This window comes from Aethalodelphis obliquidens, unplaced genomic scaffold (assembly GCF_003676395.1).
Source record: "Aethalodelphis obliquidens isolate GAN/ISIS:26980383/991018 unplaced genomic scaffold, ASM367639v1 scaffold61, whole genome shotgun sequence".
Taxonomy (NCBI): domain Eukaryota; kingdom Metazoa; phylum Chordata; class Mammalia; order Artiodactyla; family Delphinidae; genus Aethalodelphis; species Aethalodelphis obliquidens.
This window is the reverse complement of record NW_020838005.1, coordinates 2,208,167-2,234,006: the sequence shown is the minus strand read 5'-3', so window position 1 is coordinate 2,234,006 and position 25,840 is coordinate 2,208,167. Positions and strand designations below refer to the sequence as shown.

The 25,840-nt window shown below is 40.3% G+C and overlaps 2 protein-coding genes across 12 annotated transcripts in view; one reads left to right on the top strand and one right to left on the bottom strand.

Annotated features, from left to right (window-relative positions):
* The window catches only part of CDCA2 (cell division cycle associated 2), a 51,690-nt gene extending 39,428 nt beyond the window's left edge, over positions 1 to 12,262 (bottom strand). For 2 of the 10 annotated variants that reach the window (XM_027087899.1, XM_027087902.1), the window contains exons 1-4: positions 11,727 to 11,994; positions 11,221 to 11,284; positions 10,955 to 11,128; positions 9,723 to 9,868 (exon numbers count right to left, since the gene is read on the bottom strand). In XM_027087899.1, coding sequence (XP_026943700.1) covers positions 9,723 to 9,868; positions 10,955 to 11,128; positions 11,221 to 11,284 — 384 coding nt within the window. In that variant the 5' untranslated portion in view covers positions 11,727 to 11,994. Of the gene's footprint in view, positions 1 to 9,722; positions 9,869 to 10,954; positions 11,129 to 11,220; positions 11,285 to 11,726; positions 11,997 to 12,055 lie in introns of those variants that run through there. The other 8 variants (XM_027087898.1, XM_027087897.1, XM_027087901.1 and 5 more) reach the window with 8 other exon arrangements.
* Positions 12,263 to 12,784: 522 nt separating this feature from the next.
* KCTD9 (potassium channel tetramerization domain containing 9) overlaps positions 12,785 to 25,840 on the top strand; it is a 49,192-nt gene continuing 36,136 nt past the window's right edge. The window contains exons 1-2 of one of the 2 annotated variants that reach the window (XM_027087906.1): positions 12,785 to 12,968; positions 23,506 to 23,627. In XM_027087906.1, coding sequence (XP_026943707.1) covers positions 12,921 to 12,968; positions 23,506 to 23,627 — 170 coding nt within the window. In that variant the 5' untranslated portion in view covers positions 12,785 to 12,920. The remainder of the gene's footprint in view (positions 12,969 to 23,505; positions 23,628 to 25,840) is intronic. The other variant, XM_027087907.1, reaches the window with a different exon arrangement.

Sequence of the window (25,840 nt, the reverse complement as noted above, 5' to 3'; positions counted from 1 at the left end):
ACCCAACACAGCCAAAAATAAATAAATAAATAAATTTATTTTAAAAATTGTTGTTTCTCTGTTTCCTGATGGAGAAAGAGAACAATGTTCATATACAAAAAGTAAAGGAAGCATTCAAAAACGTACTGCATTTTTGATGCTTTTGTCTTAGGAATTATATCGGTCAGTCAACATTCTTTCCACGTACCAGAAACTATTCAAGGGGCTCAGGATACAGGGGGAAATTACATTCTAGAGTGAAACTCTGAAAACATATTAATATAGTTTCAGGTACAAGAGGTGCCACTGAGAAGGTAAAAAAGGAGTGTGGCAAAAAAAAAAAAAAAAGGGGTGATCCCGCGTACTGCAAAAAAAGAGTGTGATTTAGTAATAACAGTGCTGCTTTACTTGAGTCAGGACAGCGCTCTGTCAGGAGTAACATCTGAGTTGGAACTGAAACAGAAAGTGGTAGTTAAGGGAAGATACTGGGGGAGGAAGGCATTCTGCAAGAACAAGCCGGAACAAGAGCAAAGGCCCTGAGATGGAAGGAGGATGCAGCAGGAAGAAGGCCCGCGTGCCCAGAAAACAGCAGGAGATGGCGAGCTGAGAATAGGGATAGGCAGGGCTCAGATCGGGGAGGGCACTCAAGGCTTCAAGATGGGGTTTGAGTTTAATTCACGGCATAACAGGAAGCCACGGGAAGGTTTTAAGAGGCAGAGTGAATGATCTGATTCATTCTTTAAAAGTATCTCTTTGACTGCTCTGTGGGATGGTGGACGGACCAGGGAAGGAGGGAAATAAGGAGACCAGTTATGAAGAAGCAGCTGGTGATTCAGGTAGAAATCACATTAGGGTTGTAGCAATGGAGCTGGGGGACATGAGGAATTACAGATAGGTTTCTGAAATGAAGCCGAAAGGTAATAATGGGTTGGATGTGGGAGATGAAAAGGAAAAAAAAAGGAAGGAACCGAGGAAGATTGGTAAGTTGTTGGCCTGAGCGACTGGACGGCAGCGTGTACTGAGATGAGGAAGTTGACCGGAGGATCTCGTGGGGGATGGAAACCTGAAGTTTGGCTGTGGCCGTGTAACACTCGGAATGCTTACTGGAACACCCAAAGGCAGATGGTGAATAGGCAACTGGGTATCTAAGTCTGGAGCTCTACAGAACTCTGGGCCACTGTTAGACATTTGAGTCATCAGCCTATAGATGATGTTCAAAGCCATAGCAAAGGATTAGTTTACCTAAGGAAAGCAAAGAAAAGGGGGCAGAGGAGAGCCCTGGGGAGCTCAAGCATTTGTGAGGGGAAAACTGGAAGGCCTGGAATAAGCAAATGAAACACAGGAACGGATGACAGTGACACAGGAAGAAAATCAGGTCAGTGTGGTATCCCAGAAACAAAGAAAACGCTTCAAGGAGGGAGTAGCTAAACTCAGTCAAAAGCTGAGGCAAGGTTGCGTAGGATGCAAACTTAGACTTAATCTTTGTCTTGGCCAAGATGCGGGCCATTTGTGATCAAAGACAAAAGTCTTCTCAATGGAGTGGTAGAAACAAAAGTCCGATTGGAGTGGCTACAGCAGAGAGAATGGAGGGAAGGAAGTGGAGCAAGACAGGACAGATGGCTGTTCAAGGAGCTTTGCTGTGATGGACAGGCATAGGAATGGGATGCCATGGGGGTCTAGGAAGAGTTCAAGGGACAGAGTAAGACAAATGCATAAGGAAAAACAGGTCAGAATAACATACATGGTCATAATGATGTAAACATTCGAATACTGATGTAACCAATCTATTGGGAACTTATAGAGGATGGGAAGTGCATACATACATTTATGATAAAAGGTATGAGGAAGAAAGAGGGCTAACTTTCCACTGAACACAATGGGAAGTCAATAACTAATGCCGTAACACTTAAAGATCAAGAAGTAGCAATTAGGCAAAAAAAAAAAAAAAAAAAGGAAGAAAGAAAGAAAGAAAAAGAAAAGAAAAGGCATGCAAACTGGAAAGGGAAAAGTAAAACTGTCACTATTTGCAGATACATATTATATATAGAAAACGACTACACCAAAAAACTGCTAGAATAAACAAATTCAGTAAAATTGCATAATACAAAATAAGCATACAAAAATGTTGTGTTTCTACACCCAAATAATTATCAGAAAGAGAAATTAAGAGAACAATCCCATTTACAACTTCATCAAAAAGAATAAAAAACTTAGGAATAAGTTTAACCAAGGAACTGAAAGACGTGCATCCTGAAAACTATAAGACACTGATGAAAGGAACTGAAAAAGACACAAATAAATGGAAAGATATTTTGTGCTCATGGACTGGAAGAAATAATATTGTTAAAATGTCCATACTACCCAAAGCAATCTACAGATCCACTGCAATCCCTGTCTAAATTCCAACAGTATTTATCACAGAAATGAAACAAACAATCCTAAAGCTTGTATGGAACCACAAAAGGCCCTGAATAGCCAAAGCAATTTTGAGAAAGAACAACAAAGCCGGAGGCATCATGCACCCCGATTTCAAACTATAATACTATAGTAATCAAAACAGAAAAAGATGCATAGGTCAATGGAAGAGAATAGGGAGCCCAGAAAAAAGCCAACCCATATATGCTCCATTAATTTACAACAAAGGAACCAAGAATCTACAGGCATAACTTGGAGATACTGTGGGTTAGGTTCCAGGTCACCACAATAAAGTGAATATTGCAGTAAAGCAAGTCACAAATGTTTCGGTTTCCCGGTGCATATACAAGTTATGTTCACACCATACTGTATTCTATTAAGTGCACAACAGCATTATGTCTAACAGCGTACATATCTTAATTAAAAAACCTTATTGCTAAAAAATGCTAACCATCATCTGAGCCTTCAGTGAGCAGCAATCTTTTTGCTGGTGGAGGGTCTTGCCTCAAAGACTGATCAGAGTGGTGGCCGCTCAAAGTTGGAGTGTCTGTGGCAATTTCCTAAAATAAGACAACAATGAAGTTTGCCACATAGATTGACTTTCTTTCACAAACGATTTCTCTGTAGCATGCAATGCTGTCTGACACCATTTTACCCACAGGAGAACTTCTTTCAGAATTAGAGCCAATCCTCTCAAACCCTGCAGCTGATTTATCAACTATGTTTATGTAATATTCTAAATCCTTTGTCATCATTTCAACAGTCTTCAAAGCATCTTTACCAGGAATAGATTTCATCTCAAGGAACTTTCTTTGCTCATCCATAAGAAGCAACTCCTCATCCATTTAAAAGTTTTATCATAAGATGGCAGCAATTCAGTCACATCTTCAGGCTCCACTTCTAATTCTCTATTTCTACCACATCTGCAGTTACTTCCTTGAACCCCTCAAAGTCTTGGGTCCCACAAAGTCATCCACGAGGGTTGGAATCAACTTCTTCCAAACTCTTATTAATGTTGATATTTTGATCTCTGATCCCTTTCCGTGAATCATGAATGTCCTTAATGGCATCTAGAACGATGAATCCTTTCCAGAATGTTTTCAATTTACTCTGCCCAGATCCAGAGGAACCACCATATATGACAGCTATAGGCTTACAAAATGTTTATCTTAAATAATAAGACTTGAAAATCAAAATTATTCCTTGATCCATGGGCTGCAGAATAGATGTGTTAGCACACATGAAAACAACGTGAATCACATTGTACATCTCCATCAAAGCTGTTGGGTGACCAAGTGCACTGTCAATGAGCAGTAATATTTTGAAAGGAATTTTTTCACTGAGCAGTAGGTCTCAATAGAGGGCTTAAAATATTCCGTAAACCATACTGTAATCAGATATGCTATCATCCAGGCTTTGTTGTTCCATTTTTAGAGCACAGGCAGAATAGATTTAGCAAAACTCTTAAGGGCCCTAGGATTTTCAGAATGGTAAATCAACTTTGAATTCAGCTTCAAGTCACCAGCAGCAGCATTAGCCCTTAACAAGAGAGTCAGCCCGTCCTTGAAGCTTTGAAGCCAGGCATTGAGTTCTACTCTTTAGTTATGGAAGCCCTAGATGGCATCTTTTCCCAATGTAAAGCTATTTCATCTATATTGAAAATCTGTTGTTTAGTGTAGCCACTTTCATTAATTATCTTAGCTAGATCTATCCCCTGGATAATTTGCTGCTTCACCTTGCTTTTATGTTATGGAGACGGCTTCTTTCCTTAAACCTCATGAGCCAACCTCTGCTAGTTTCAAACTTTTCTTCTGCAGCTTCCTCATCTCTCTCAGGTTTCATAGAACTGAAGAGAATTAGGGCCATACTCTTGATTAGGCCCTGGCTTAAGTGAATGTTGTGGCTGGTTTGATCTTCTATCCAGACCACTAAAACTTTCTCCATATCTGCAGTAAGACTGTTTTGCTCTCTCATCATTCGTGTGTTCACTAGCGTAGAACTTTTCATTTCATTCGAGAGCTTTTCCTTTGCATTCACAACTTGGCTAACTGGCCAAAAGGCCTAGCTTTCAGCCTATCTCAGCTTTTGACATGCCTTCCCCACTAAGCTTAATAATTTCTTGCTTTTGATTTAAAGTGAGAGATGTGCAACTCTTCCTTTCACTTGAACAGTTAGAGGCCTAATTTCAATAGTGTTATTCTCAGGGAATAGGAAGGCCTAAGGAGAGAGAGAGAGAGATGGGGGAATGGCAGGTTGGTGGAGCAGTTTGAACACACACACACACACTCACACACACACACACAGCATTTATCAATTTTCGCCATCTTATATGGGTGCAGTTCGTGGCGCCCTAAAATAATTACAATGGTAATATCAAATATCACTGATCACCTTAATAGTAATGATATGATATAATAATAAAAGATAATAATGAAAAAGTTTGAAATATTGCAAGAATTACCAAAATGTGACACAGAGATACAAAGTGAGCAAATACTGTTGGAAAAATGGTGCCAGTAGACTTGCTTGACGCAGGGTAGCCACAAACCTTCAATTTGTTAAAAAAAAAAAAAAGGGGGGTCTTCTCTGGTGGCGCAGTAGTTAAGAATCCGCCTGCCAATGCAGGGTACATGGGTTCGAGCCCTGGCCCGGGAAGATCCCACATGCCATGGAGTAACTAAGCCCGTGTGCCACAACTGCTGAGCCTGCGCTCTAGAGCCTGCGGACCACAACTACTGAAGCCCGTGCGCCTAGAGCCCGTGCTCCACAAGAGAGGCCGCTGCAGTGAGAGGCCCACGCACCGCAGCAAAGTGCGGCCCCCGCCTGCCCCAACTAGAGAAAGCCCGCGCGCAGAAACGAAGACCCAACGCGGCCAAAAATAAATAAATAAATTTATTTTAAGAAATGCAAAGCACAATAAAGTAAAGCACAATAAAAGGGGGTATGCCTATACAACGAGAAAAGAACAGTCTCTTCTATAAATGGTGTTGGGAAAACTGAACAGATACAAAAAAGAATGAAACTGGACCATTATCTTACACCATACACAAAATGGATTAAAGATTTGAACATAAGACCTGAAACTGTAAAACTCCTAGGTGAAAACAGGTGATAAGCAACTTGACATAAGTCTTGGTGATGATTTTTTGGATTTGACACCAAAAGCAAAGGCACCAAAAGCAAGAACGAACAAGTGAGACTATATTAAACTAAAAAGCTTCTGCACAAACGGGAGCAAATTTGCAAATCATATGTCTGATAAGGGGTTAATGTCCAAAATATAAAAAGAACTCACTTCAACTCAACAGCAGAAAACCAATCTGATTAAAAAATGGGCAGAGGATCTGAATACGCATTTTTCCAAAGACATACAGATGGTCAACAGGTACATGAAAAGGTGCTCAGCATTACTAATCAGCTGGAAAATGCAAATCAAAACCGCAATGACATATCACCTCATACCTGTCAGAATGGCTATTACTGAAAACACAAGAGAGAACAAGTGTTGGTGAAGATGTGGAGAAAAGGGAACCCTTGTGCACTGTTGGTCAGAATGCAAATTGGTGCAGCCACTATGGAGAACGGTATGGAGGTTCCTCAAAAAATTAAGAAGTACTATATGATCCAGAAACTCTACTTCTGGGTGCTTAATCAAAGGAAAACAGTAACTCAAAAAGATATATGTACGCCCATGTTCAACACAGTATTATTTACAACAGCCAAGATATGGAAACAACCTAATTGTCGCTTGATGAATGAATGGATAAAGAAATTGTGGTATATACACAATGGAATATTATTCGGCCATAAGAATGAAACCTTGCCATTTGCAACAACACGTATGGACTTCAAGGGCCTTACGCTAAGTCAGTCAATCAGAGAAAGACAAATACCAAATGATCTCACTTATCTGTGGAATCTAAGACAAACACACAAAAGAAAACAAAAAAGTCAAACCAAGCTCATAAATACAGAGAAGAGATTGGTGGCTGGTTGTTGGGAGTGTGTAAAAAATAGGTGAAGGGGGTCAAGAGGTATAAACTTTCAGTTATAAAATAAATAAGTCATGGAAATAATGTACAGCATGGTGACTATAATTAATAATACTGTATTGCATATTTGAAAGTTGCTAAAAGAGTAGATCTTAAAAGTTCTCATCACAGGGAAAAAAGAATTTGTAACTATGTGCGGTGATCATTTTGCAATATATATCCCTCATCTTTCCTCCACTACTCTTGTTTTCATTCTTGAATATCTCAATGCTAGATACTACAACTATATATTCCAGTAATTCTTTTAATAAGTACAGTCATATGATGTGTGTGGGGATGTGTTTATGTACATATGTGTATGTATATCCTTAAGAAAAAAAAAAGAAAAATCAACAGCAGATATGGAATGTCACCAAACAAAAACCGACTTAGTCCAGAGAAAGCTGAAACTGACAGGGGCTCCTTAGGGTGGTCTGATAACAGGAAACAAGCAGACTTGCTAGAGACCCCCAGAAAGGCTCAGGTTATCTAAAGCATCAGATATTCAATATGTCTGAAACAAGGGTCCAGGGCAATGCTGAAGCTGTATCAGTAGCACTTGAACCCACAGATCTCTCCACAAATAGCAAAGAACCTTTATGTTTTGGAGGAAACCTTTATGTTTTAGGACTCTATGAGATCTAAACAGCTAAGGATAGGAGGCCCTGTACTGAAAACAGTTTGTCTAAGTCTTCTCAATGACCTCCAGCCACTTTCCACATTTGCCTTCCACGGTTCTAGGGCTCAGGTTTACATCCCCAGGAATTCCCTCAAAGAAAACAGATCTGCCAAAGAGAAAGTACCCACAGGATTCTAATATTTGGGAGTTCCTTCACTGAAAAAGTGGCCCCGTTGTCCTACATGGAAATCCACTAGCCAACAGAGCCAGACCACACACAGTTAGCTCCCAGTCAGTTTTTAAAGTGTCGCACCTTCAAATGTGAACAGAGTCAAGGATCACAAGGCATCTGAAGAAAGATTTGAGAATGAGCCAGAACCTAAAATAATTAGGTAGCAAAATGAGACCCCATGAAATAAGGAAGAAAACTTCAACAAAACTATAATGTCCTCAACAATGCACAGTGAAAGATAGTCCATCATGATAAATTAAAAGACTAAACCAAAAAAAAAAAGTACTTATTAATCACAGGAAAAACAAAAATCATGCAAGAAAGGAAATACGGCCCTAACACACCATATGGCAATTCATGAAAAATATCTATAGGGTTAGATAATACGTACTAAACCCTAATTTAAACACAAATTGTAATTGGTTGTACTGGTAGGAAGGCAGGAAGAGGAAAGTGTCAGGACAGCTATGGCTAGGAGATGTGAGAGCAAAATCCTCATTTTTCACAGAAATAACAACAATGATAGCATAAAACATACCATGTTCCAGGCACAGTTTTAAGTACTTCATATCTATTAATTTATTCAACCTCATAAAACCCCTGCTACATTATCACCCCGTTTTATACATGAGGAAACTGGAACAGAAAATTCAAGTAATTTGCCAAAAGTCACAATTAACTAATAATAAAGCCTAGAATCAAACGCCGACAATACAGCTCCACAGGCCATGTTCCCATATACCCTAACACAGTTCTCAAGAAGTTTTTACACCCTAAAGAATTATTGAGCACACCAAAGACTCTTAGTTCACGTTCGTTATATCTATCAAGAATATTTCAACAGCTTTTCCAGAATTGTGGATATCCTTTAATGCAACACAAAATTCAATGAAGATTTCTTAAACAGTTGCAATGTCAAATATGAAATCTTATCAATGAACTTTTCATATTGTTATGTTAAAATCCATGGGCCTATCCTGCAACTTGAGGGTATAATTTGCATGTACTGGTCGCGTAGAAAATACTGGTTCACTCAGTTATGTGTATCTTCCAAATGTTAACATATTTTACTGTGCAATATCCAAACGTCACATTAATATCCCCACTGATCCATCAGAAAAGTGCAGCCATTGGGAAGCTGTCAAGTAAGATCACAGTCATGAATACAAGTTTTCCAAAATTCTGATGTTCTCTCAAAAACTCGAATTTTTTTCATTGGTAAGAAATATCTGGCTTTCCTTGAAGTGGCAGGTTCACTGTTCATTTCTGAGAAAATGCCAGCCACGTTCCCAAGTCTGACTAACCATGTCTGTCAGTCATTCTTTCAAATAAACACGATGTTCCATGAAAAAGTGGCTAGTTCAACTCACAGCTCAAACAATCATATCCATAACTTTCCTGGAAACATCCACCACACTTCGGTATATACTTTGGAAATGCCTGGTGTCTACTTCCCGTCACACATAATATTCCAGGGTTGAAAATTAATAAAATGTATAATTTTTATTGCTTCATCAAGGATGTTAAGTGAAACTGGCCTTATTATTGTTTTCTGTAAACGATGAACAGGGTTGAAGGTAAAATGATTGCTTGATGCCATCAGTTTTAACCACCGCTGCTCTTACACCATGAGTGCAAACATCAACACAGTGAAAAAGGGCAAATAACACCTTAGTGCTGTTTCAACAAATAGTCTGACCTCATGGACCTCTTGGATGGGACTCAGGTATTCCCAGGAATCTGCAGATAATTTCTGAGAAGCCCTGCACTGCACTAAACAACCTCATGTATACACAGGGTCTAAAACGAAAAATAAAGAAGTGGCAATAAAAGTACTTTTTAAAATAGGAAGGCCCATACCAAAAGAGCCAAACGAGCCAAAGAAGGGCAAGCCCGGGACTGTCTTTCGTAGCAAGTCTTGTACTATTTGACTTTTTTAGAAGCATGTATTATTCTGATAAAAATCTGCAAAAATATCTAAATACTTCCCCATCAACAAACACTTCGCTCCTTTCCACAAGGTTATCCCAAATACATTTTGGTGGGGGTGCGGGGAACTCTTGCCCCTACATGTCAACACACAGTAGTCACAAAAGTATTAGACACTTACAGACAAAATATTAAAAGAAAAAGGTCGGAAAACACTGCCTCACCTCATTAGAGAAAAACAGACATGAACTAGACAAAAGTGTGCAAAATAAAACAGAAAGCGCCTCCAGAACACCACTTCTATCCAGGATCTCATAGCCTTTAACAGAACCATGCTCAACATCAACATTTAAACTAAGCGCACAATCTCTGTTAAGACACAGAGAAAATATTCTCTCTCCAGATCCAAAATGGATGAGGTGCACTGGAGAGTACCAACTCTGTACAAAAGCTTTCTAACAGAGCAAAACATACTACTAGAAGAATTCATGATGGAACTTAAAAAACAAAACCATACCTGACAAGGGGAATTCTTGGTCAAAGAAGCATTCTTTAAATTCCGCTGCTGGGCAATGAAACGAATTAGATGGTTTGTTTCCGGAGAGCCCCGAACACCAACTGTAGAGCGTCGTCTGGATTTTTTAAGGTAGGATGATGACTTTCCTATAATAAAAACTCTTTTGTAAGTTGGAACACAACAAGGCAATCAGTAATCATGCCCTGAATACCCATGATCCACCAGCCTGAGAATATGATGAACGCATCGTACAGGGATCTAAGTGGAAAAGTACAGGCAAAATTGTGCACACATTATCAGATGGGTAGCTACCTTTGTTTTGTCTATTGATTTATTCCATGCCCCTGGAGAGGTGCTTGGCACATAGCAGGTGTTTATCAAAAAGTTGTGGAACAAATGCATGAATACATTTGAATTAACAGGTCTCATTTTTGTTTCTTACTTCCTGCACAGAGTTGGTAATGGATTGCTTCGGACTCAAAATTTCTTTTTCTGATCCCCAAGGACGATCTCCCCCCAGGCACACACTCTCACATCCTCAATTGTTCAAAATAATTTGTTTCTCTTAGATACCTGTCTACCTTCAGCACACTACCCTGAATTCCAACCAGTCTAGCTTTTTGAAGGTCTAAGAATGATGTTCTTGAGAAGGGAACACAGGTTGTCATCCACTTCGGTCTTGTCTCCATCAGGTATTACTAGTCTAGTGCCCCCTGATTTTCAAGTCCCCCATTACCCTCCATTTCTAAATTCTATTCTCTAATTCCATTCCCATTATTTGTTTCTTCAGCTAAATCACACTTCACAGGTGAATTTCATTTCTATTCCATAAGGGAGATTAGCCTGAGTCAATTTTCTGTTTGAGATTTTGAAAGAGGTATGCCCCAGTCTTTCAATGTCATATTTTCTTAATTGCCCTTCAACTTTCTCTCATTTTTACCATACATGACCATAAAATGTATTACTATTTTCACATACACACTCCTGTATCCCATGTGTCGGGTCAAAGAGTGACTCGCACACATGTCCTTTTCCAGTTTGGGCCTGGAGCGTAGCTGTGACTTAGGAACAGTATCATGCTGGGTGCCCTGGGACCCTGATCTCCCTGATCCAGCAAGTCTGAGAGTCAATCAATTTAGATAAAGTAATAAGATACACAGGGTAAGTGAACAAAATAGAGTTTAATTTTTCAACTTTTAAAGGCACTGCAATAGAAGAAGAACATCTCTTACCTGAAGAGTTCTTTACAAAACTTTCAGGTGTAATTCCCAATTGCTCCACAGTTACTGTGGAAAAGTTCAAAGGTGACTGAAAAGCATCTGACATGCAACGATTAGGAGTCACTTCAGCTGCAGGCTTGTGAGGAGTTACAAGCTTCCCATTTCCCAAATTGAAAGAGGTATCTTCTGAAACAGACAACATGTAGGGTCTAAACATCATTATCAAGATAAACACCTAAACCTTAAATTTCACAAAGAAACAACAGGTCACTACATACCAGCGTTATTAATAGCAGACTCCTTGGTTTCAAGGGGCTTGCTGTCTTTTGAACTATCATCCATCTAAAAAAGAGAGAGAAGAAAGAAAAAAGAAAAATAACCCCACCTCCAAAATTAATGTGATTTGATCGAGATCCTCTTTCAAGACTGAATTCTAATACAACCTATACTGGCACGAAAACGGATGACAAGAGACTACTTTTGGAGCTCAAATTAAAGAGAAATGGAGGAAACTGCTGCTCGGGATGAAACAAAGCAGATCCCATACAATAAAGCCAAGGCTTTCCAACCTTAGCGAACATCAGAATCATCCAGGCACCCTGTTGGAGAAGCGGTTTTGCGGATTCCCAAAAATTCTAATTCAGGAGGTCTGGCTGGGCCCCAGAAATCTGCATTTTAAAAAGCAGGCGGGTGATCCAGTAGAACACACTTCTGAGAAACACGTCGAAGAAACAGCTCTGCGCCACTACTGTCTCGGAACTCCCAACCAGGCCGCTTGCCTTACCTCCCTCGGGTTTATTTTGAACACTCCGCCGATGAGTGTCGTGGCTGTCCTGCCTTCTAGACTTCGGCTCTCTGGTCCTGATGGGCTCGCTCGAGAAAGTAACTGTCGGCCGCCAAGCCAGCCGCGGGGGGCTACCTGGTCCCCGGCCGCCGACCCCCAGACCCCACAGCCGGCGTTACCTATACCCTCCCCTCCGCCCGGCCGCGGCCCGCCGCCCGATTCAAATCGCCGGCCCCGCCTCCTCGGCGTCCCGGCGTTACTCTGAGAATCTCTACGCCCACGCCACTCGCACGTGTGCGCGCGCGCACCGAACTCTCCCAGACCTCTACCTCGCCTTCCCAGGAACAGGAGTGGCTTCGTGGGCTCCGAGAAACACCACCGCTAGCCGCAGTTGACACACTGTCCAGAGAGCTCCACTACTGACCTGCGTCCCCGGGAACTATTTTCCGTGAGAGCCTCGCGGAGGAATTATCTAGTTAACCGTTTGGTTCCGTCCCCGGCCTTTCGATTGGATGCTGCGAACTTCAAAAAGAATCATTGAACCAATCCTGACAGAACGACGGGCTGGCTCTTACCCAATCAGCCAGTCCCGACCGCAGCCGTTTCCTCGGTGGGTTGAGCGAGTGGGAGGGGTTAAAGTTGGGAGGCTCTGACTGGTTGTGGATCTCTTCCAGCGCTCTGCCTCTTCCCTCAAGCCCCGCCTCCGTATGCAGATGAGCTCTACCTGGTGTTGGCTATGCGCCTGCTCAGTAACGCTTTGAGCCGCCGTTCGGCTCCAGGTTCAGCTCTGATTGGCTGATAACCCTTCCCCGTCGGCTACACTGCAGCCTCTCTTCCCTCCTTCCACCTGGGCTGGGTTAGCTAGAGCCCACCCAGTGCAGGGCGATGATTGGCTGAATTTTGGCCGGCGCTGCCCGCTGATTGGCGGAGCTTAGAGTCAGTCTGGGAGAGGTGGGGGAAGGGCCCCAGGCTGACTGAGGAGCCCAGGGGCGGGGTGGGAAGGAGGACCCGCCAACCTTGGGGTGTGGGTAGGAGAGTGCGTGCCTGTGTGTGTGTGTCTGTAAGGGAAGGAAGGTGGCGAAGGGAGGAGAGTCCGAGTGGGTGGAGGGAGGGGAAGGGCGGGAAAAGAAAAAGGTGGGAGGAGAGCCAGGTGGGAGGGTGGCGACTCACTCAGGACCCAGTGGGGGCAGCGCGATGAGGCGGGTGACCCTGTTCCTTAACGGCAGCCCCAAGAATGGAAAGGTAAGGGGGTCGGGAGGAGGCGAGGCGGGCTCGGCTGCTGGGGGCGAGGGCAGCGGAGTGCGGAGCGGGCGCACAGGGCTGAGGGCTGAAGTTGGGGAGAGGGGCTGGGAGCGGGGAGGTGGGCGTGCGCCGGGGTGGGGGGCGTCCAGGAGGAGGCGAACGTCGGGTCCCCGCGGCCTCCTCCCCACCCCCGGAATCCCTAGCCCGAGCCTGCCCTTGGACTCCCCAGCTGCTCTGGGGACCAGCGCGCAGGTCAACTTGTGCTCAGTCGTTCCCAAGTCCAGGTGTGGGTCCTGGAGAACAGAGGTCTCGGAGGGCGTGGGGGGGCCGCTGTCACCTGATGCTTCTATTCCTCTTCCCACTTCCCCCAAGACCCCGCTGCCCCCCACCCCTGGCTACAGAAGGCGCCGGTTCCCACCTTCGTGCTGAGTAATGGTCTGCTCCGGAAAGTGGCCGTAACGACTAAGGCGTGTAAGGTTGATCAGGTGAAAAGAATTTCAACTCTTTCTCTCCGTGGATGAGTAAAACACTCTCCCATCCTAGGGCCAATAGACGGATGGAAAATTGGTGACATTTTCTTGATGGTCCCCCTCCCTCCCCCACTTTAGGAGCCCCAAGCCCCGCCGCCGTCAAACTTTTGTAATCGCTTTAGTCTTTCGCCGTATTTTAGTTCCGTAGAGGACTAGGACAATAGACCAAAATGGATTGATTGGACATTGCTCTTTGCTGTGTTAGGCCTTTGTTGAGTGTGTGGTGCTAAATATTTTTCCAACGCTGGAGTAAGCCAACATGAATCCTGTTCCTTCTCAGCCTCTTGCCCCACCCATGAAAGTTCGGCTTCTTTGGAAAATTTGACTGTTTAAGGCAGACGTTTATGGTGTGGCTAAATGACGTTTAGAAATAATTAAGCCTTGTGAGTCTGAGATGAAGATAGATTGGGCTCCCTGTTTCATTAGCCAGAATGGTTTGTTTCCTGCATCTTTCGGAAACATTGCACATTTTTAAATAGCGTAATTGTGCCACGGTTTAAAAAAATGGCTTTCCAGCTACTGTGCAGTTTTGAGTGAACGTGCTGTAAAAATTTGAACCGCACTGTAGTGTGTTGACTATAATGTTGCGTTCTGGTTTTAGAGATTTAATACTCATATAAAAACAGAACTGGCATAATAAATTCAAGTTCTTGAATTTTCATAAATGCTGCCTCAAAATAGGCTTCCCAAGATTCACATTATTTCTGACCCTTTTTAACTTTTTCTGTACCTGTTTTGTCTGTTGATTACTACTCATAATCTAAAACATATATTGTTACGGGAAGAAAGATTTAGTAGATCCAAACTTACAATTGCAGTACGTTCTCAAAAACAGATCTCTCATTGACCCTTTTATTTAACATCTCTGCTGTGTTATTCCTGGAAGACAACATGTTTAGACCCAGCCATAAATATTTAACTATTTCTTCTGAAACTACTGAATTTTGTTCTTGTCAAAAGTTGGCTGGCTTAGTCTTGCCATATTTTTAATAAGGTGGCTTTTTTCTGAAAGCTACTTACTTTTGACTAGGTTAGGTTTTTTGTTTGTTTTGTTTTTTTGCGGTACGCGGGCCTCTCGCTGTTGTGGCCTCCCCCGTTGCGGAGCACAGGCTCCAGACGCGCAGGCTCAGTGGCCATGGCTCACGGGCCCAGCCGCTCCGCGGCATGTGGGATCTTCCCGGACCGGGGCACGAACCCCTGTCCCCTGCATCGGCAGGCGGACTCCTAACCACTGCACCACCAGGGAAGCCCTAGGTTAGGTTTTTGGATTTGATTTTATTTGCTTTAAAAATATTTTGCTAGAGAATTGGAAAAAACTCAAATAGTTAAATGTGTTTATGTTACAAAGATTATAAAATCCCAAACTAGAGAATACCAGTATGATTCAATATTAAAAATAAGTCATGCCATAATCCTTGCTACTTAACTGGAAAACATTCTGTGCCAAACTTGTCAGTGTTTCCTCTCCTCTCCCTTAAGCTGATTAAAAAAATAATATTATAATTACTCTTATTTGACCAAAGAGAGCAGAATAATACGTAACATGTATTTTCTGTATAAATAGTGACTGTATTTCGTCAGAGTTGGCATGATCTTGACATGATTTTTCATGGAGCTGAAACAAAGCACTACAAGGAGATAGAGTTTGGTTTCCTATCCACCGGTTGGAATGTCTGTGTCACTTTCATCATCTCCTTGTTTACCTAGCCTCTGTTTTTGTTTCCTGGCCATAAGAGTAATACCTGTCTTTTTCAAATAAGTTTCCCTCCTTTAAAGCTTGTTCAGTGGTTGCCAGCCTGGGCCGTGAAGCTTGGGGTTAGGAAGACACAGAGTCACAGCAGGGGACTACATCATAGACTTTTGACTTTTCTGTGCACTGAGTAAACATAAGTGTGACTACTAAATGTTTTGAAGAGGGGGCTGTGCCTTCTCTAAAACAGTGCTTTCCAGAGTGAGAGGGTCCACCACAGGGGGCGTGCAAGTGGATCCAGTAGAGTTTAAGAATAAATATTACACCTTTTATTTATATCTTTTACTTAAAGATATAAAATTATATTAAGACTTGGTTTGTCCAATCTGGAAAGACACAGGTGCTTTTTTTTTTTCTTTTTTCTTGCGGTACGCGGGCCTCTCACTGTTGTGGCCTCTCCCATTGCGGAGCACAGGCTCCGGACGCGCAGGCTCAGCGGCCATGGCTCACGGGCCCAGCCGCTCCGCGGCATGTGGGATCTTCCCGGACCGGGGCATGAACCCGTGTCCCCTGCATCGGCAGGCGGACTCCCAGCCACTGCGCCACCAGGGAAGCCTGACACAGGTGCTTTTAATGACTGAGAATGTCAGCTGGTCTCAGGTCTTCTGAAAGGAGGCCGGACGTTCACATGGGAAAAGCTGACAGTCGCTTCTTCACCGGTTGGTTCCCTTTTGCATATTGTTATATGGTGAAGCTTACATGTGCCAGGTTAAGATGTGTATTATACCGTTTTCACTAAATTAACCCTCACCAAAATGCCAAGTGGCTTGACAAGATTCCTTCAAATAAGATGCAGATCAAAGACAATACTAACTAGGCAAACACAAGTAAGCCATGAGAAATGGCAGGGCTGCCACTTCTAATATAAACTCTCAGATTAAAAACAAAAAACAGGGACTTCCATGGTGGCGCAAAGGGGTTAAGAATCCGCCTGCCAATGCAGGGACACGGGTTCGAGCCCTGGTCGGGGAAGATCCCACATGCCACGGAGCAACTAAGCCCGTGCGCCACAACTACTGAGCCCACGCGCCTAGAGCCCGTGCTCCACAACAAGAGAAGCCACCGCAATGAGAAGCCCGTGCTCGCTGCAACTAGAGGAAGCCTGCACACAGCAACCAAGACCCAACACAACTCAATAAATAAATAAATAAACATTTATAAATAAAAATGCCAATCTTTAAAAAAAAACACAAACAAAAAACAGTGGATTTATAGATCGGAGAAGAGGGCAAAAAGTGCCAAATTTTAAAGAAGACTATTTGAAGTCCAATTTAATAACTGCTATTAACAGTAAATTGCTCCCCAAGTGTATATCGTTCTTTGAGATATTAGCCAATAATAGGATGAGGTCATCTCAATTAGCAAGATATTTCAAAGTACTTTCCAGCACACAAAGACAGTTTCGGATTTTTTTTTTCTTTTTCTTTTAATGTATAAAGTCAACCTTGAATTTGGCAGGAGTTCACTAAGCTTAATGATAAATATTTACGGGATTTTTACTGGTTTACTCATCGTCTTGAGTCAGTAAAAGTCCTCTTATCATTTGGGAAATTATATTCTTCCTGACAGTGGTATATTCTTTATAAATAAGTAAATAAGTATACAAATGTTTGAGGCCATGCCCAAAAACGTTTTACTTAAGGGGTACATAGTGAAAAACATTTGAAGGCCATATTTCTAAAAAAAACGGGATCTTTACATTTTCGTTTGTTTAAGTTGTTCCAGAAGAGTCGGGTTTGAACCTTTTCATCCTCTCTCCATATGCCTCAGAATTCCCGTTGTTCTCCTTTTAACATTCTGTGTAATAGTTGGCATCGAGGAATATGAAATGAGAACTTAGATCTCTGAATGTAGTGAGTGGCTTTTGAGCAACCCGATGTAAATTCAAAGTTTCTGTACATCTTGGACATAAGTTGCTTTTTTTTAAATTGAGAATATTCAATAATGTGCTGTGCCAGTTTTAGACCTTTTGTATACCTTATTCATTCATTCAGTCAACACTTAAGACTGAGTTCCGTCTTTGAGGAGGAACCATGCCAGGCACTGCAGATATAGTGGGATATGAAATAGATCTTAATTCTGTACTGATGTTTACAGTCTTGGTCCCAGACCTGTTTTCTTCTGGCTTTGATATTAGGTCAGAAATGTGTTGTTGGTATTAACAGAGTTTCCAGAGTTGAATTCATTGTGTTGAGTTGAAGAAAGGTGAAAATCTATGTAAAGCTTTGTCTATTGAAGTCTAAACATTAATAAGAAACTTGCTCTTCAAGTTTAAACGTTTTTAAAATGTATTTGATACATATAAAAGAATACAATAAAGAATATTAATATGCATAAAATTAAAAGGAAAATAATATAATGAATATCAGTAAACTTACCACACAGCTCAAGAAATAGCATATTATCAAAACTTAATGTGTTTGTCTACTTTCCTATATCCCATGAAGGCAGCCAATTTCATGAATTCTTTTTCAGTAAATAGTTTTGCCACGTATGTATGTATAAGTAAACTATATGTTTTGTCAGCTTTGGGATATATCATATCCTAAATCACATTGTACATAGTCTTTTTGTTTTTGTTTTTGCGGCACGCGGGCCTCTCACTGTTGTGGCCTCTCCCGTTGCGGAGCACAGGCTCCAGGTGTACAGGCTCAGCAGCCATGGCTCACGGGCCCAGCTGCTCCGCAGCATGTGGGATCTTCCCAGACCGGGGCACGAACCCGTGTCCCCTGCATCGGCAGGCAGACTGTCAACCACTGTGCCACCAGGGAAGCCCTACATAGTCTTTTTGGACATGAGTTTTTCATTCAGTATAATATTTCTAAGATTTCATCTATATTGTCCCACATACTGATAGTTTAGTCATTTTCACTTCTTTATAATAATTATACAAAGTATATACAAATACTATCACAGTTTATCCATTCTCCTGTCAGTGGACAGTTGGGTTGTTTATTTTCTTTATATTTTGCCATGAAATTGACAGTGCTGCCATGAGTATTACTGTATATCCTGGTGCACACACGTGCAAGCATCTTTCTAGGGCAGTGGTTTGCAAACTTTAGCATGTGTTGGAATCACCTGGAGGAATTGAGCAACTATTGCTGGGCCTCATTCCCCAGAGCTTTAGATTCACTAGGTCTGGGGTGAGGCTAGGAGTTTGAATTTCTAATCTACTTCCAGGTGATCCTAATGGTGCTGGTCTAGAGACCTCACTTTTGAGAACCACTGCTCTAGGATATATATGGAAGTTGTAATTATTGGGTATTAAGGTATGTGAATGTTTAATTTTTTAAAATAATGGCAAATTGTTTTTGAAAGTCATTGTGGTAATTTATATCTCACCAGCATTGCATAAACCCTCTCATTGATACATATCCTCTTCAACATTTGCTGTTGTCAGACTTTAAAATTTTTAAATATTTTAACATTTGTCTTCTTGATGTAGTCATCTTTTTTAGGAATAAAATGTTAATTTTTGAAATGTATAAACTAAAAGTGTAGGCAGAGTAAATAGATTCTACATTTAGTTATTGTGATTGGCGGGTCGGTTGGGTAAATTGGCCTGCATAAATTCAATGATTATTTATTGATTGTGTATTATATAATAGTTATGGTGGGCATTTTAAAAAAACATGTTTTAAATACACGTGCAGGTTTTAGTTTTTAAATTTGAATAACATAGATTACAATTTGTTTTCAGTGTTTAAAGACAGATTAAAACTTCATTAAACTGATATGTCCTGGTAGGCACAGTGTACCATTTACTTTCCCAATTGGTGGATAGCTTTCACTTGTCGTGGGATCTGAAATTTAGAAAGAATTAAGTTAAATAGTAGTATAACATAGTGGCCATAAACTTTATTTATTTATTTTTTTGGCCATAAACTTTAATAGACATGCTTCTCAGTTTATTCCATAGAATGCTTCCATTCTAAGTATAGTGCTTAGGTTATTAAAATGGATAATCACAGTGGCATGGAAACTTCAAGTCCACACTAGGAAGTAGAACACACGTGAAGCAAATAGCCATTGTAAGCGTGATCATTTTATAAATGCTTGGCCTCTCTGAGGACTAAAGTCAGCTTAGTAAATAACGGTTAGAGCTCACATCCATGATATACAAGATTTCCAATGTTGCTTTTTCCCAGCAGAGTTGATATATAATGAAGGGTACATGTGCCAGTCTGTTTGAGACTTTCTCACAAACTTAAAATCTTTTAAAGTATATCACATTTTAAAATCTGATATTCTGATTGAGATTTAAAATATTATGTCTGCAGTCTTATTTGTGAGTTATTTGTTAGTATGCTCAAGAGAGTCAGCTAAAGTGATCTTGTTGAAAACATGCTAAAAATGCCTTTCAAATGAAAAACAAGTATGTTGGCCCAACTTAAGGTAAATTTTCAGCTTTTCAATGCTATAAGATTCTTTGCAGTAATTTCAGTGCTGTTTTCTCTAATTGATGGCCCTTTGGTTATTTCATTTAAAGAAAATTGTCCATTACCAGATTACTTGTCAACTGCTAAAATAATTCTTATTTATAAATCTAGTATCTAGAGCTATGGAAACCCTAAGTTAAAACTTTTTTCCTTTATTGCATAACTAATAGAAGTTCATTGTAACAAATCTGGAGGACAAAACAAAAACTCATAAGTGAACCTTAATTCTATCCAAAGATAGCCACTTTCCATACTCATATGAACTATATGAATATCACTTTAGAATAGCATTTCTACTGTGTACTTTGTTTTTTAACTTAATGTCAGTGGAAAAGACAAATAAAACTGACTCACACACAGAAAAGGCATGTCCTCGTTCAACACTCTGAAAGCAATGAAAATTTCATCTGACATTCAAGAAACATTTATCAGAGACCTGCTATAAACCAGACACTGTGACACTTAAGAGGATCCTTTTTAAACTGGCTGCAGTTCTTTTCTGGATGTTAGAGATTTGGGTAGTACAGGGATGTACTTCATTGCTGCTCATCAGCATTACAAGGGATTATTGGTTACCTAAATTCACTGAATAACCACTTTTTACAAATTAAAAATTTATTATTAAACCTTTACAGTCTAGATAGGAAGTCAGGTTAGAAAATATTTGAGGTAATGATAAATTGTGTTCAATACTATGTGAGGGCTTATTTAAGTGATAATAAAATAAATATGAACTCAATTTGTATCTAGAATGTGCTCCTTAGTATTGCAGCCTACAAGGAAACACCTGTTGTACTTTGATTGCCCTGAAATTGCCAAACTGTGTGATGTGTGGCTTTGTTTTTGTTTTTAATCTTATAATCAAATTTGACTTCAATGGGGAGAAAAGAAAGATGGTAACTACTCAACCTTCCATACAAAACAACAGGATTTGAGTTGGACTCTACCACTTGGTTACTGTGAATTGCTATGACATGGTCAAGCCTAACAGTTAAAATAGTTGTTTCCTTGTTCCTGACTTTCTTCTGCTCTTTGAAGCAGCAGTGTCCAATAGAACGCTCTGTGAGGAAGGAAATAACTCCATATCTGCGCTGTGTAATATGGTAACCACTAGCCATTGTGGCTGTTGAGCAGTTCATACATGACTGTTGTAACTGATGAACTGACTTATTTTAATTAATAGCAATACATTAAAACTTAAATAGCCTCTTGTAGCTAGTGGCTTCCAAATTGGACAGTGTGGCTTTCGAACATGGCAGGTGGCCTGTATTTTCATTAGGAAACAACTGACCCACAGGAAAAATCAAGTCAATCGAATGGAAGTAGAGAACAATTTAATTTGATGTATTTTTTAATTTTTTGTGGTACGCGGGCCTCTCACTGTTGTGGCCTCTCCCGTTGCGGAGCAGAGGCTCCAGACGCGCAGGCTCAGCGGCCATGGCTCACGGGCCCAGCCGCTCCACAGCATGTAGGATCTTCCCGGACCGGGGCACGAACCCGTGTCCCCTGCATCGGCAGGCGGACTCTCAACCACTGCGCCACCAGGGAAGCCCAAAGTGATGTATTTTTGAAAAATAAGTTAGGTAAAGTGGTATGCTCTAATATTTAAATTCAGGAGCATAATATAGAGAGATACATAGAATTTCCAACCATTTTATGATGCTTGAGGGAGAGAAGTGAAAGGAAATGGGGTGGAGAAAGTTAATGTTAGGGCAAGGAGCTGATAATGTCAGGCGAAAGAAAACCATGTGAAGCTATACAAGAAGCAAAGAGCCAAGCGACTGACCAAAGCAAATGCAAAACACCTTTTACAGTCTGGGAACCGTGAGGGGAGAGTAAGAAGATCCTCCTTTCTAACAACAGCATTCTTGTCATAGTTGCTATTATACTAAGAATTTTCTAAATCTTTCTCCTCTGGAACTCGTATCTGCAATAATGGTTAGAATTCCAGGCTCTGTTACAAAGGTGAAAAATGGTAGGAAATACGGGGGACACATGTTCTTCAAGCTTCCGTCATTTATGTCAGTGTCTGCTGGGTGTAAGACACTCTGCCGGGGGCTTTGTGCTGTTATCTTTTTTATCATATGGTAAAATATACACAACATAAAAGTTACCCTTTTAGCCATTTTAAGTGTACATTTCGTTGGCATTAAGTACATTCATGTGTGTAACCTCACCACTTTTCATTTCCAAAACTTTTTCATCATCCCAAACAGGAACTCTGTACTCATTAGGCAGTAATTCTCCATTACCCCTTCTGCCCCATAACCTCCTTTCTTCTACTTTCTTTTTTTTTTTTTACATCTTTATTGGAGTATAATTGCTTTACAATGGTGTGTTAGTTTCTGCTTTATAACAAAGTGAATAGTGAATCAGTTATACTTCTACTTTCTATCTCTATGAATTTGCCTGTTCTAAGTACCTCATACAAGTGGAATTCCATGATATTTGTCCTTTTTTATGTCTGGCTGATTTCACTTAGCATAATGTTTTCAAGATTCATGCATGTTGTAGCGTGTATCAGAATCATATTCCTTTTTAGAGCTGAATGATATTCCATTGTATGGATATGCCACATTTTGTTTATCCATTCAGACGTTTATGAGCACTTGGGTTGTGCATTATCTTTAATAATCCACGTAGTTCCCTTTAAACTCTGCTTGCCTACCCCTCTTCCCCAAAATGCCCCAGCTTGCAACACTTCTCATAGGTCATGATCCAAGAGAAAAGAGTTGGAATCTCTACTCTGCGGTAGAAACACTACACACTCCTATTGGCAAACAACTCGCTCCACCCTTGACTGTTCATTTACTTAACGAAAAATTCACTGTCTGCTGTACTCCAGTGACCAGTGAACAAAGGACTAGCCCCGGTTCCATTTCATATGGCACCTTTATCCAGTATCCTGTGGGAAGTCAGCTGGCTGCTCATGCTTCAGGTTCATCTCCTCACCCTCTTTTTTATTCATAATTTTCAGAGATCTGACTGATAATGATACAACTATACACAGTTACAGTTATGGCTGGAGCAAAGAATTCACTACATGTACAGAGTCTCTACCCCCTACCTAAGCAACTGCATGTATGTTGCACAAGTGTCAGACTGCCTGATTTAAAGCAGGACGGAGCAATTCATTGTAACCCAGGTCTACGCTGTACTTAGAATGTTAGCCAAAATCTGGCTTTTATACAGTATATAAATAGTTATTGAAGTTAAATGAGGTGGGAAGTCGTTAACTGTTCATATGGTCATTGACATGGTAAATGTTATAATAAACAGTAAATTTTTCCTGTTTAAAAAAGTAAACCATTCCTGTAAAAAAGGAATAATGTAAAAGCAACATCTTAAAGACTTAATAGGTCTCAGGCACTTTGGGAAGCTCTTATCATGCATTAACTCACTTCATCCTTGTGACGACCTTCTGATACAGGTGTAACTGTTCTCCTCATTGCCAGTTAGAGCCACAGAAGCATAAAGAGGTGAAATAATTTGTCTTGAGCGGACAGCTAGAAAATGCCAGAATCTAAAGTCAAGTGCGGGTCTCTTTTGTATCAGAACTGGAGCACTGTTTAACATACTGTAAGATTGTAGTTTGTTTTTAGCAACGATTTCTCTAGTCTTGGATTTCAGCAGTGTTAGGCACTAAGTAAATATTTCAGTCATAAAAGAAAAAGAGAAACTTTTAAGAACCTCTCAAAATCTCTTTTTATATGATAATCTGATTTTTTAGACCTGTTTATAGTATGGTGGTTTTTAATTTGTGAGTGACGAAATTGATTACGTAAGTTGTTCAAATTAATCTGGTGTGTTTACAGGTGGTCGCTGTATATGGAACTTTATCTGATTTGCTTTCTGTGGCCAGCAATAAACTCGGCATAAAAGCCACCAGTGTGTATAATGGGAAAGGTGGACTGATTGATGATATTGCTTTGATCAGGTAACCTTCACCTTTTTATAAGCCATCTACAGTGTGCCCTCAGCTTCTTGGTGCTATGCTGTTTCCCTTAAGCAGTATTTAATCACTGTTAAGAATGCAGAATTTTGGCAAATGATTGCCTAGAATTTGCTCTTTGGAATTTAAGTAATTTGCACTTATGATGCATTGATCAGATAGAAAACCCTGAATACATTCCAATATACTCATAGTCTTTCTGCAGAGTTCACATATGGCTATGAGGAATCTCTATGTTACTAGAAACGGATCTAATAAGACACGAATTTTTAATACTAGAAACTTAATTGATCTCTTTTATATGCTACTGCTTATTGTTCAGTTCATTTCCTAAGAATGCTTTGAATTTTATAAGCGTTTACAGAGACCTGCTTTGGTGAAAACTTGCTAAATAAGGTAGCATTTTAACTAGAGTTAACTCACCAGTGATCCACCACAGTAGTGGTTTTGGTTTGTTTGTTTGTTTGGGGTTTTGTTTTTTTAAGTATGCCAGGCATATTTTAAAACCAATGTCCAGTTCACCTCATTCCATCCTCTTGGGATCATAGAATTTTGGAGCAGGAGGGGGCTCAAAGAAGATGGAATGGGAACACAAACTAAGTACTGACTCTGTGCCAGTTAAGTTGTATTTGCTTTGCCCAAGTTACCTCATTTAATCGGCAAAGCATGGACTTTTTATTTATTTTTTTGGCTGCAAGGCATGTCGGACCTTAGTTCCCTGACCAGGGATCAAACCCACACCCCCTGCGTTGGAAGTGTGGAGTCTTAGCCACTGGACTGCCAGGGAAGTCCCTGCGTGGGTTTTCTAAAATTGATGTTGTGAAGATAATGATGTTCTAAATTATGGTAGTATACAAAGTTTAATATTCAGTTAAACCCAGGTCAGAATAACCTTTCAATATAACATACTGCCTTTAAACACTTCTAGTCCCTTTGTTTTATAAATGAGGAAACTAAACATCTGAGAATTTAAATGACTTACCCAGGTCATACATTTAATAGTTGATTTTTGTCAATTAGAGGAAAACAAATTTTCATATTAGTCTTAAAAAGTTAACTGGCATGGTGAACAAGTAGAAAAGATTATAGACTTAAAAGATAAAGATTTTAATTCCAAATAAATTAGAAGAGTTTCTTAGTTTTTCAGTATCTATCTCCCAGCTTCTATGTGTTTCTATGGATAATTGAATGATTTATATCAACCTAAATTTCTCATTAACAAACAAGACTCTGCTTCCAAGAAAAATTCTATGTGTTCCTGTGATGTCTTACAGAAATATAATTTACATTCTTATAGAAATAAAAATGTCTACAACATAGGTCGTAATTGAAGAAGGTCATAACTGAAGCCTTCTGAACTATAAAATATCTACCTATTTAGAACTCAAACTGGTGGTTGCCAGAGGGGAGGAGACTGGCGGGGTTGGGTGAAATAGGTGAAGGGGCTTAAGAGATACAGACTTCCAGTTATAAAATAGATAAGTCACAGGAATGTAATTGGCAGCACAAAGAATATAGTCAGTAACACTGTAATAATTTTGTATGGTGACAGACGGTTACTAGACTTATCGTGGTAATCATTTCATGTATTTTGATTGTCAGCTCACTACATTGTACACTTGAAACTAACATAATATTGTGTGTCAACTATACTTCAATTAAAAAAGAGCTAGGACAAGAAATAGTATATATTTATATTATATCTACCTGTTTAATAATTTGTGGTTCACAGTACAAGCTCTGATCATTTATACTAATCGTGCGGTGGGGTGGAGCAGGGAAGGAGGATATACACTGATAATCCAGATTTTTGAATTATGGGTATTCATTTACATTTAGGTGAGTATAGTGGGTGAGTGTTTACAGCAGAGTTATTTCCAATTATATTCTTCTTAGATTTAATATGAAAATTTATTTTCATTTCCAAAGCACAAAACAGCTGATGATGTGGCAGAAAACCCTAATAAATTATTTAGGGTTATAGAATTAAAGTGAAAGAAGAAGAGTTGGCTATAGCTTTAATCATATCCTTTGAACATAACATTCTTCAGTAGTATATTCTTCAATTGATAAGGAAGCTGAATTCACATAATTTGTATAGTGGGTTTCGTTTGTTTTTTCCACTTCAAAAGTACTTTCATGTGCAGGATCTTCTTTGAATTTAAATCCAGAGGCAGTTAAGTCAGGGGGTTAAGCAC